Consider the following 13,714-nt stretch of genomic DNA (forward strand, 5'->3'; position numbering starts at 1 on the left):
ACTCCTTTATTGTTCTTACCTTCAGGTTTCTATGTAATTTGCTCCTACCCCTTTCTAAAGATCCCGATTCCAGTTGTGTTATCTCTGTTACTATAGTCACTACCTTTAGTACGGTTGGTTTAGACTTCAATTTCCATTTTCTACCAATTGCTTTTTTGGCAGCCACCACAATTAGACTCAGTAAGGCCTTACTATGTCTAGGCATTTCCGATTCTGTAGCGTTGCTTAGAAAAATTATTTCCCTAGATACACCAATTTGCTCACTGAGTATCTCTGATAGAGTAGCCTGTTGATAATATTTAAAGTCTGTCAGCTCATTAAACTCCCAGAAAATATGTTCCCAATTATCTCTTTCTTCTCATCACACCTCCAAGATTTGCTGTGTACCTGAGGAAAAATTCTCTGGAGTCTACCTGGGGTATAAAAATACCTAAGTAAACATTTCCAAGCAAAAATCTTAAATCTTCTGGATTTTGTTGCATATTTGGGAGACATACATATATCACCCCATTGTTTCTTTGTGAATTGCTTAGCCAGTCTCTCTTCCCAATCCTTTCTAACCTCCTCTGATTGATTCTTATAGTTACCATGCAATACTTTATACACTGTACTAATTATTCCTTTTTTAACAACAGTTTATGTTCTAGATTCTACTAAAAAATCTATCAGTGCTGGTCTTTCATTTAGGACAGCCCTAATTCTTTCTCTTTGCCTATACTCTGATATCACTCCTGCATAGGGGAGGCAGTCTCTAACCTGCAGTCCAAATAAATTCTTGGCATCTTCCCATTCTTTTACCTTTCCCCCTCTAGTTATTTGCTCCCTATACCTTGCTTCCTTTACCAGCTTTCTCAAATAAATTCCAGCCCCCTCTTGCCTATTGTCTGTATCCCTAATTGCATTCATCCGTATCAACAGAATCTCCTTTCTCCATTCCCATGTTGGCTTAGTTCTTAGAATACTTTCTGCTACTTTATGAATAAAATATTCTGTATGATTATTGTTATTCTCCTTAAAGGCCTGCATCCAAAATCCCAGTCTCTCTCTGTTTCTTGAGCTTCCCCTGTTTCATCATCCCTTTCCACTTTGAATTATAAGTTTCTGCTTGTGCTATGTATAGGAGCCTTAACTGTGTAGCTCTGAAATACCACTTCAAATTGAGCAATCCCAATCTGTCTTGTTCTATTGGAAGAATCAGCTTATCCCACTTGACTCTTGCTGTCTTCCCCTCCCAGATAAAATCCTTGAGCTCTTTATTAATTGCTATCCACAACTTTTCCTGTGGTTGATAAAAATATGCATGACCTGTGTATAATACTAAAGGGACTAAAACATTTTAACTGCCATTGCTACAGCACTGTTGGTGGAACTTTTTAACAAATAGTTAAAACTTTTTGCTATTAATAAAATGACATAAAAAAGCAGAAATATGCATAAACATTTTTGATGCTGTAGTTATCCAAACTGACAATTAGGCAATTGAAATATTTTAATTGTCCTTGTCTTCCAAGTGTATTCATTTATTAAGTAAATATTATTTTGACAAGGGGCAATAGATGGGAAATTTGAAGAAATTAGTAGGTGGAAATCGGTTCCATTTGTGTTGCTAAGGGTACTTACTATTTCTTTATGTAGATGGATAATACCCTGGTATTCAGAGGGTTTTGTGTGAAGGTGGAGTCTTGTTCCCCAGTTCTGTTTATTATGAAACAATCATGATGAACGAATGCTGGAATTTATGGTACACTGTGTGGAATTCCTCATTGAGTCTGTTTGAGATTACATATCCCCACATCCTCCAGGACCAGGAGAATATCTAAATTGTACATATTTTTGTTAAGGCTGCAGGCAATGATGATAGCTAGCATTACTTCACTCTTTCTTTTTTCTTTATATCTTACACATTAACCATGCCTTGTAAAAGCACTGCTTGGAAGAAAATTCTCCTTTCAGAATCTGCATCCCGTGGAGAGAGAAGTACAATCCTTCACCTGCAAAGCAGGATAGTAATACACACATAACTTCCTAGGTGGACCAGCATGAACAGAATCAGTACCAATGCCATTTATTAAAATCAATAATCGCATCTATGGATATGGGTACTATTCTTATTGAAGGAAAGGTACCTCTCATTGCTTGAGCCATTGTAACCTTTGACAGAGTCAAGGAGAGCCTCCTCATGTCACACTGCATCATTTGCCCCTTTGTGGGCAGCATCAAGCTGTCCTGAGTGCCATATAGTTTTTTTTGTGCCCTATTAATATTCCTGATTTTTTGCCTCAGGTAGGTCAGTAAGCATGACTCTCACTCTCTAACCTTGTGAGTGCTGATATTCATTGTGTCACTATATTGCAGAATGGCACTGTCAGAGTTGTCACACCTCTGTCCATACTTGAGGTTCATTTAGACCTTCATGGCAGGGTTTCCTGCTGGTACTTCCTGTTTCTCTGGCATCTGTTTGTGTGTAGAGATGTTGGTAGTACATCAGAAAGTAACATGAAGAGAGGCTAGTAATAAGGGAGAGTTCAATGTGTACCTCACAGGGTAACACGAGGAGGGAGAAATCAGTAGGGAGATGCCACTGTGTTTCAGAGTGTGATAGCAGAGGACGTTAAGTTGGGAGAGTCTGGGGAATATCACAAAGAATAATAGAAGGAAACCGTAGTAGTTAGGGGAGCCCGATGATACCACAAAGGATAACAAGAATAGAGTAATAAATAGGCAGAGTCCAGTGAGCTCCAGACATGGTAACAGGAGGTGATGGCAGTACTAGGAGGAGAGGATAACAGGTAAGGAGAGCCCAGTGACCACCCTTAGGACTGTTATATAGGGAGAATCTAATGTGTACCCCATGGAATAACAGGAAAAGTGAACCAAGGAAGTGGTGTCTGTGAGTACCTTAACAAATTCAAGTTCAAACTTATTATACTGCTTTACAGCTCAAATAGAACAGGGCAGTACAATAACTATACAATAGTAAAATCAAGTACTGAAAATATGATCTATTATTAATGCAAATTACTTGTCAAAACAGTAAATTAAGTAACAAAACAATTAAACAACAAAGTTTGTCAGACTTGCTGAAGAACAAGAGAAAAGAAAGCTGACCAAACACCTGAAAATATCAAGACAACTGTACGTGTTTATATCTTTGAAGCAGTTAGCTGCCAGTTCATCAGTCTGCCAGTTCAGCTCTTCTCTTATCCAGATGAAAATTGATTCAAAGTCCATAAAAATAATCCCAGGTCAGAATGAGTGATGATAAAATCCATTCAGACAGTAAACTGGCAACATAATAGTACTACAACATGCATTTAAATAATGCAGCATTTAGGCCTAACTGATAGTGACCACAAATGGCAGGTGTTTCAGTCCAAGTAAAAAGATGATTTCTCTTCCACAAATCTTTCTGATATTAGTTCCAGAGTCAAGAAAGCTGGAGCAATGTCTCACATCATGTTACAAAACAGAAGCCCAAAAATCACCAGGTTACATGAAAACAGTGAAGACCAACAGCGGCCAGTTAATCAGTCAATAGTATAGAAGGTTGAAAAAGAAGATGGAAACACCAAACAGTAATCATGCTGGATGCAGTCATTCTGATGACTAAGTTTGGGCATAATACCCCAGTTGACAAAATGCTTAAAAAACCCTACTGGCAATTATTTAAGCTTCTGTTTTGGCAAGGCAAAGCAAATAATCACAAACTACTGAAAAGTGGTTCTGCAATGGAGCCAGTTGCTGCCATCATAGGCACAGAGTTCAGAAGAAAAACAAGAGAGCAGTGGGAGAGATAAATGGTTGTATGCCCTCCGTGACAAAGTTGCTAAAAGAAGTGAGATGGGATAACACTGCACTAGTGACATGAAAGGTAATTGAGAAATATTCTAGAAATGACTGCATGCTTATATATACAAGGTGCTGAGAGATAGCCTTACAAGATTGTTGCTTGTGAAGCATGAACTTCAAAGAGAGTAATAGCTAGCATATGTCAGGTAAAAGGGTTGAGTATCTGAATGCAGCCTTACCAAAGGAGGTGCAAGTCCTTTTTTTCTCTGAAGAATTAGGTTGCAGGTGTGAAGTAGATCTATGATTACTGTGTGCATATTCAGGTATTCAGTACTCCCAGCGAACATTCTGTCCATGAGGTACTTCATGGGATGAGGGGTCATGCCATTCTCAGACTGATGCTTCCTTCCACAGGTGCCTATGATAAATGTATGTATAACATTGTAAAAAAATTCCATTCTGGGAGACAGCCATACAGACATGCATACTCCTAATTTGAGTAATTAAGTGATGCCATCAAAGACCAAGTAAGCAGAAAATGTAAAATCAGTCTAGTTTTAACTGCTGTAGTAACACTAGGCTTTTGAAACTTGAAAATAAAGGTGGAATCAAAGAGAAAATCAAGGTAGTTTAAAATACTCGTGTCAGCGTGACAAAATACCATGTCCTGATATTGCATTATTTCATGTTAGATGTAGTATCAAATGTTGTAGTGGGTGTGCCTGTTTTTTTATCATAGTTTATTCTGTTGCAACCTGCATTTTGCAAACTTTGCATTACTGAAAGTTGGATGGAGCAACATTCTATTATCACTGCAACCAGCCAAGATGGAAGTGCCATCCCCATGTGTATAAGGAATAGAGTGCTCACCTGTCTCCCTTACATACAGCCCCACTACAGAAACTACTAGGATGTAGGGTGACCAAAATATTTTGTCTAGATCAACTGTCTTTTCAGTCACACACAATGCAGGTGAAGGCCATGAAAATTACATCCAGATATTACCCTATTCTTTAGGCTCCAATGCCAAATTAAATGTACATCACTACATGTAATCTGTGTTATTTTTCTGTATGCATATGTCTTAAGTAAAAAAGATTGTTGTCTGTGTCCCAATACCAGAGTTTTAGTCATGCAGTTCTACATGATATAAAATGAGGAGAGACAGCTCAAAGGTTATTATGTGCACCCATGGTTTAATCTTCATGTTAGCAGAGGACTATGAACATGTAAGGAGGGTTCTTAAGCAGTTTCTGATGCCTTTTGACATGTTGTGAGGCAAATGGGTTGATGGTGTGGTTAAACATTGACACAGCTACCAGTGCTGTAAGTTACATTGTCTAAGTTATGTTGTGTTATGGAGTTTATAAGGTATAGGGTGAAGGGAACCAGCAGACCATTATGGCATTTCTTAGTAATATGGGGTGGGTACTGGTTAGATGGGAGCGAAGCATACCAGGAGAGTAATATGGTACTGAAACCAGAGAGACCTGTTGATCACTAAGACCCTTTGAAATAATTTAAGAAATGGAGATAGGAGGGATACATAAACTTTACCAGTGTCTTTCATAGGAAATATGTGTGCAAGAAGTGAACTTCATGTCAAATTCCTTACTTCAGTACAGATGGTGCTTAAAATGCATGCACTGTAAGGGCTGCACCACACAACAAACCCATTTGTATGCTGCTCTTTTTCAGATATGAAGTACAGAAAGGAGTAGCTAGTGTTGCAAAGAAAAGTTCACCATTTCACAGTTGTAGGCCTCACAGAGGAATGTACTGGTGTTGTATGGCATAAATGTTGGCTGTTTGGTCCACTTTCACTAAAATAATGCTCTGTAATGCATACTGTCTACAATAATAATACAACTAATTAGATCCTGTATGTATGGGTGTGCTTGAAAAAGACAAAAACTGAAAAAAATCAAAAAATCAATAAATATTTTACAGTGAGCTAATCGAAGGAAGGACACTCAGCAAACTCAGAGCTATAATATATAACATTAAGTATCCTGTTTTTTGTTTATTTTGTTCTTTATTTCTTTGTTGTTTATAGCACTTTGTGTACTGTGTATTTTTTCTAGCTAGTTTCACTGTGTGTGAGGTATTAAATGGAAATTGTCCACTCTTACTAAGCATCTGTTGGGTTGTTTGTTTATGATAACTTGTTGCAGTTAAACTCTTTTTTCTAGTGGCTCCTTTAGCTGTTTAAAACTTTCATTTAAAGGCTCACTGCTGCTTTTCAGCTGTGAAACATTTCTGCAGTTTGTTTCCCACCCTCACTCCCTCCCTGTTGGTATAGTGTTTTTATAGACGGTGGCTCTGCAGTTACCTGCCCCTAGTGTAAATTTGATCTGGGACCCTCCACCCAGTATAGTGTCATTACCCTCATTCTACCCAGTACAGGGAGAGCATTTGAGAGGGCCAATCAGCTTAGTTTCTGCTACTCCTTTCTCTCTTTCCTTTCTCTCTTTCCACAAAAAAAAAAAAAAATGTATCTGCTTTTACTGTATTTGTGTTTTTTCCTACTTTATTTTGCTTTTGCGTCATCTTAAAAGTACTCAATTGTATTTATTACTGCTTGGTGTAACTCATTCTAAGCCTTTTAGTTTAAGCACCTGGGCTTCAGACCAGTTTTACATTAAGAAGGTTTGTGGTCTGCACTGTAGTGGCAGAACAGGTAGCTTACATCCTTCTAAGTTGGGAACTGCTGATTGAGGGCTCAGTGTCTGTTATTCTAAAAGTGTATTAATTCTGGTTTAAGCACTTGGGCTTGAGGCCACTTATTTTACATTAAGAGGGTTCGTGTTCTGCACTCTTGTGGGAGAAGAGGCTGGACTCTGTCCTTCTGAGCTGGGAATTTCTGGTTACAGGCTTATAGTGCCTGCATATTTGAACTGCTTCTTACATGAAATTGGTACACCTTGTTTGCTGTAGCATAGACTAGATCCAGGCCTGCTGAATCTAGCTTTGTTTGTATAACTTGAACACTAATCCAAGCATTCTTTAAAGTATTCAGTTGTATTTATTACTGCTGGTAGTAACTTGATTAAAGTGTAGCTATCATTTCCAAGTCTTTTTGATTAAGTACTTGGGCTTCAGACCAGTTGTTTTACATTAGGAAGGTTTGTGGCCTGCACTGTGGTGGCAGGACAGGTAGCTTACATCCTTCTAAGTTGGGAACTTCTGATTGAGAGCTCAGTGTCTGTTATTCTGAAAGTGTATTAGTTCTGGTTTAAGCACTTGGGCTTCAGGCCAGTTATTTTACGTTAAGAAGGATTGCGGTCTGCACTTGTGGGAGGAGAGGCTGGACTCTGCCCTTCTGAGCAGGGAATTTCTGGTTAAAGGCTTATAGTGCCTGCATATTTGAACTGCTTCTTACATGAAATTGGTACACCTTGTTTGCTGTAGCATAGACTAGATCCAGACCTGCTGAATCTAGCTTTGTTTGTATGCTTGTTGTTTGTTTATTTCCCTGAAATGCTAATTCCATCTAAAATGCGGCCTTTTAGCACTTCTGTGGATCCCTAGTGATATCTGCATTGCTTACTGTACTTATTTCCTTGTTTCACTTGAAAGAAAGTTACTGTTTGTCGTTTTTGCATTTAAGGTACCTGTAACACATTGCATTTAAGTTACCTGGCACTTGCTCACTAAAGCAATTATATAAGTCAGCTCTAAAAAATTAAAAGCACTACACCCTCACAAACTCCCCTTGAGTACCTTGTTCCCCATTGGCCCTTTTTTTCAATTATAAAGGAATTCCCAATACTACTCTAGCATGTCCAAAGGTCAGTTGTCAGTCTCCTCTCCGGTCCAGCTGGTGAATCTGGGAATCTTGAGGCAGTGTTACAACTGCCTCATGTACACAGACAACCCTCTCCTCCTCCCAACAAATTCCAACACATGTGAGAGATGCAACCATATAGCCAAACTGGAGGCTAAGCTCTCTCAACTCAGTACTGGCGTAACCAGTCATGAGGAGAAGGAAACCACACTCACTACAATTCCAGTCTCACATAGACCTACCACGACAACAAACCAAACACATAAACACACAAAGACATACTCGGAGGCTCTAAATAAAAATCTGCCTAAGCAGCAGAGACCTCCAAAGCAGACACCCAAGCAACCGCTACCCCAAAACAAAACACGTGCAACACATAGCTCACAAAGTCAGTGTGCCGAACAGTCACAGCCCTTAAGGCTAAACAACACATCTGATAAACTTCTATTAGGTGACTCTATCGTCAGGCACACTGACATCCCGCTCACCAGGCTGAACAAGGAGAAGGTCACGGTGAGCTGCCTGTCGGGCGCTAGGATCCGCCACATAACACAAGCACTCAGGTCACTCCAAGGTAAGTACAAATATGACTCGGTCATTGTCCATGCTGGTGTGAATGACCTGAGATGTACCTCCCTGGACTACATGAAAAGAGACATAGAGGAGCTCTGTGAGCATGTAGCCCAGGCCGGTATGACCCTGACCTTGAGTAGCATCTTACCCTCACCAAGAATGATGCCACAATATGAAGACAAGATGATCAATTTCAACAATTGGCTTAAGTGTTGGTGTCATTCAAAGGGGATCCAATGCCTGTCAGCCTGGGATGACATGCTCGACAAGCCACGATGCTTCGCTAGGGACGGCTTGCACCTGTCACCCTGGGCTTTCGGATATTGGCAAAGGCTCTTGCTACCCCCATAGTGCCTTTTTTAGGCAAGGCTCAAAAGACAAACCCACCTCCATAGGTATCACAAGGGATAAGAAACTAAGAGTAATGCTACTCAACGCCAGAAGTCTAAACCTCAGGATGCACGCACTCAAAACTCTCCTTAGCATGGAGAACATCGATATCTGTGCAGTAACAGAAACCTGGTTCAAGGCTCCGAGAGCACCCCAGCACTACCAGGTTATACCTCATACCATGCTTTTCGCCCCAAAACTTGGACCGAACCACAAAAGGAGGGAGTATCAATATTCATCAAAGATACCCACACCTCCAGGTTGGTGGCACAGCACGAAGCATCAGAGACTATCCATGTGCAACTAATTGTGGGTAAAACTGCCTTCCAGTTTATAGCCTGCTACAGACCACCCTCCCAAACACAGGAACCCCACTCGGCCTTCCTGAGAATACTGGAAAATATGAAGGTCTCTCCAAACACCATTATATTGGGGGACTTCAACTACCCAAACATAGACTGGGAGCATTACTTTAGCTCCAACACCCTAGCCCAAAGGTTCCTAGAATTTATAAACTCAAATGCTATGGAACAACTTGTTACCACTCCCACAAGAGGGGAAAACATACTGGACCTGATCATCACCAACATGGGGACACTATGCTCCAGACGAGAAGTGTATCCCTCACTGGTAAGATCAGACCATAAACTAATCTCACTGGATATTCACATCCCGAACCCACCCCCTGCCCAGAAAACCACAGTGAAAAACTTCTCCAAAGCAAATTTCACACGCCTCAAAACCGAGGCGAAATCCTTCAATGCCCCCAGGCCTGTGGAAAATACAGCCCAGACCGCAGAAGCCTTTATAAACGCATTTTATGAACACTTTCAGGAATGCATGGCTCATGCAATCCCAAATAAAACCAAGACCCAATCCTCCAAAGGCAGACGTCATGTCTGGTGGACCCCAGCCATAAACAAACTATACAATAGAAGGAGGAAGCTACTACATGATAGAGCAAAATCCCAAAAAGGGAAGGCATCTCTGATCAGTATTAGCAAAAAACTACGGGCACTCATAAAATCGTCTAAGGCCAGCTTTGAGAGAAAAATTGTACAGGACACTAAGGATAATCACAAGGCTTTCTTTAGTTATGTTAGGAACCTGGGTGGGAATTCCCAGATATGCTCAGAATTAGTCCAAAATGACAAAAAATACACTGAGCCCACAGACATTGCCAACATCCTAGCTGACAGGTTCAGTACAAACTTCTCCCCCCCCTCCCCACCAAAAGGGCAAATATCTATCCCAACAGAGTGCTTGCCCCCCTGACATCTCAGATGCTCAGGTAAGAGCCGCCCTCTCCAAAGCAAAAAACACAGCATCAATGGGACCAGATGGTGTCCCGGGCTGTGTCCTACATGAACTCCAAGAAGAGCTAAACCCAAACATAAAACTACTGTTCAATCTTAGCCTTACTACAAGATATGTACACAAAGAGTGGCGTACAGCAACAGTGGTCCCTCTCCACAAAGGTGGTGCCTCAACGGATCCTGGAAACTATCGCCCCATAAGCCTGACTAGCTTGGTCTGCAAAGCTATGGAAAGGATCATCATGGACCTCATAAATAAAGATATTGGGGACCTACAGACACTGGATCCTACCCAGTTTGACTTTGTTAAGGGCAGATCCTGCCTCTTAAACCTGGTTGATTTCTTTGAAACAGTCACCAAGGCCATTGACGAGGGGAAAGTGGTCCACACAGCCTACCTGGACCTTGCAAAAGCCTTCGATACAATACCCCACTCAGGCATTATAGATAAGCTCACCAGCTTAAATATAAACCCCTATGTCACTAGATGGGTTGCAAACTGGCTCAAGGACAGAACCCACATGGTTAGAATTGCTGGAGCCATGTCAGACTCCAAACCAGTTACAAGTGGCGTCCCACAAGGCTCAGTCCTGGGACCTCTCTTGTTCGGTATATATTTCTCGGCGGTACAGGCCAACACGGAAGGACTGTGGCTGACCAGATGACTGCAAACTGGGTGCCATAATCAACTCTCCAGCCGAAACAAGCATCCTCCAAAGGGGCCTCATAGAAACAGACAACTGGTGCCAGAGCCATGGCCTCAAGCTAAACGCCAAAAAGTGTATAGTCATCCCCTATGGCAAAAACAAAGTGCCCACAAATTACCACATAGGTACTTTGCATTAAGTACAGAAGAAGTCATTAGGGACCTGGGGACCCAAGTTGATAGCAATCTCTCATTTGACAACCACGTGGCCAAAGTGGTTAGAAAAACATTTTATATAGCCCACCTAATCATGAAGGGATTCACATCTAGATCAGGGGAGGTCATCGTGCCTCTTTACTCATCCCTCATCAGGCCCATAATTGAGTACAATGCCCCTTTTGGGATGTACCTTACCAGACACCTGCAGCAACTGGAAAGACCCCAAAAGTACCTCACCAAGAGGATCAACGGGCTCAAACAGATGCCATATGCTGCCCGGTTAAAGAAACTCCAGCTCTACTCAGTGGCATACCGCCTGCTCAGAGGCGATCTGTGCCTGACGTACAAAGCCATGTCCAACCCAGAATTAATGGACATGCTGCATCTCAGAAAATCCAAATCCCATCGAGCTACGCGCTCGAGAGACTTGAACCTCAGCACTGAAATAAATAGGACATGCTGGAGGGACAGATTCATAACCCAGAGGCTCCCTTCACTCTGGAATAAAATCCCAGTCCAGGTTAGGCAGAGTCCCACATTGACTCTCTTCATGAGGAATCTTGATGAGTGGATGGGAGATCGTAGGTTTACCCCGGCTATCACTTCTGTGTCACTGTTAGACCAGAGGCACAGTATACTAACCTCAATAAAAGGCATAGCAAAATTAATTTAAAATGGGTGGCGAAAGCCAAACACACTCTGGCTAGGCTTATAAATGCCCTAGGGCAGATAGCCTAGTATGAACCTATGAACTATACATAAAAAAACAGTAGACAACAGACTTAATAAGCCCCTCCCCCCAAAAAAATTCATATGTCCCACAGTTGCTATGAATTTTTAGTTGGAATATAAAGCCTAGAGTGATTTAAAGGGGACTACAGTCCAGGAAAGGTTGAAGAATTCTTTGGGCTATTTTGAGTTTTAGCTCTTTCGGTTTACAGTCAGAACATTCAGCAAAATTATCTGCTTATCCAGTCTACCTCACTTGACTCTTTATATGAGTAGCCCCCCCCTCCAGACACACACACACACACTTTCTCTGCATACATAACCCCAGGACTGAATCAACATGGAAATGATGGTTCTCTGCATGCTTGTGCTGTGATGTCTGTCCAAACAGTTGCACTGAATGCCCATTTCCAGGCTGAAAGTAACAGTGACCATCAAACGTCGCACTCTGCATGGAAAACCACCCAAATTGTCATAGTGATAACTGCTTTATAAACATATACAGTATTAAGTTGCAGTGCATTATTGTAAAAAATACTATAATGATAGCATCTTGTAACTATAAAACAGAAAGACAAAGAATGTGTATTTTATAAAGTATGTTTTTCAAAGTCCTAGGATTTGAATCTAATCTTAATGGCTTGATTACTTATACTGCAATTTCTATATTTTTAGCTTATGGAAGCCCTTAAAGAACAAGAAGAAATCAACTATAGACTGAGGCAATACATGGACAAGATAATATTGGCAATTTTGGATCACAACCCTTCCATCTTGGAAATTAAAACTTAAAAACAACTACATTCATCACTGGATTAAAACAGGAAGAGTTATCATACCTACAAACATGAAAGGACCCATCCACCTCCCAGAGACTATAAAGTGAAATGTTTTGTGTTTGTGTCATCTCTGGTACACTTATTTATTATCTGTGAATCATTAGTATATAACATTTTTCAGATATTTCTGCACTTTTTTCAGTTCCTGTGAATTGACTGCAATTTTGTATGTGACATGCATCACTGAAGTATTATAGCTGGAACATGCCACTTTAAAATACTGGAAAAATATACTACCTCTGTCTTTAACGTAATAAACAGAGATATTTAAACTTACTGTTAGATAAAGGTCCCGTGACCCTGAACAGAGTAAAGCAGGTAAAAATATGAATGAATGAATGTTATATGACGGCCCTGAATTCTAGTCACTTACTAGATTACAGCATTTGTGTGTGTCCTGGCTCAGGCAGAGGTACTCACTCACCTGAACAAAGCCTTGACATGGATTTCAAATGCAATAATGTGCAACTTAATTTGATAGGTCCTTGATAAAAAAGTAGAAGGTTTAGAAAATTTACATCATGTGACAATATGACAAAAGACTGAGTAAATAACTAATTATGAAATACAATGTATGTAATAAATGTATATGAACTACATTGTGTGTGTGTGTGTGTGTGTGTGTATATATATATATATATATATATATATATATATATAAAATGCGCGTGTGTGTGTATATATATATATATATATATATATATATATATATATATATATATATATATATATATATATATAATGTGCGTGTGTGTGTGTATATATATTAATGTGCACATGTATGTGTGTGTGTGTGTGTGTGTGTGTATATATATATATATATAAAATGTATGTACATATACATACGGTATGAAAAAATTATGCATACACATAATGTGCTTGTATCTACACACACCTATGTGTTTCATTTCATATGACTAGGTAACTGCATTGGGAAAGCTGACAAGGTGCCCTTTAATAACTGTATCCTCCCGCTAGTCATGTGCTAAGCCACCAAAATGGTCATTAATCAAATGCTGATTGTTATGGCTTTACATCCAGTAACAGTAGCAATTTCTATCACTTTTTATATCATCCAGCAGCTTGCAAGCCGGGTGTCTCTGCTGTGCCTGGAGATCTGAAAGATTTCAGACTAGTATAGCATTTGATGGCTGAAATGTTTTAGCACATGACTAATTAAGTATCATTATAAATTACTGTCAAAATCTGGAACCTGAAATAGGTTTTGCAGTCAGAGCTGTAACTATGGCAGGACAAAGGGGTGGCTGCCCTGGGTACAAGCCGTTACAGAGCGTGATCATCAAATACCACTGGAGTGTGAGTGGATTACTGGCATTCAGTTAAAAAGCTGGGTGTGCTGTCATAGCTTCTTAAACAAGTATATTTAGTAGCTGTAGGAAGGAGCTTATGCAATCTCCTTGCTACA

The 13,714-nt window shown here is 40.2% G+C and overlaps 1 protein-coding gene across 2 annotated transcripts in view; it reads left to right on the plus strand.

The window, feature by feature from the left end:
* RAB11FIP4 (RAB11 family interacting protein 4) overlaps window positions 1-12,887 on the plus strand; it is a 600,425-nt gene extending 587,538 nt beyond the window's left edge. For both annotated transcript variants that reach the window (XM_044068094.1, XM_044068093.1), the window contains one exon: window positions 12,125-12,887. In XM_044068094.1, coding sequence (XP_043924029.1) covers window positions 12,125-12,241 — 117 coding nt within the window. In that variant the 3' untranslated portion in view covers window positions 12,242-12,887. The remainder of the gene's footprint in view (window positions 1-12,124) is intronic.
* The last annotated feature ends 827 nt before the right edge of the window (window positions 12,888-13,714 follow it).

The sequence above is a fragment of the Protopterus annectens genome, chromosome 4.part0 (assembly GCF_019279795.1).
Source record: "Protopterus annectens isolate FY-2018-M chromosome 4.part0, PAN1.0, whole genome shotgun sequence".
Taxonomy (NCBI): Eukaryota; Metazoa; Chordata; order Ceratodontiformes; family Protopteridae; genus Protopterus; species Protopterus annectens.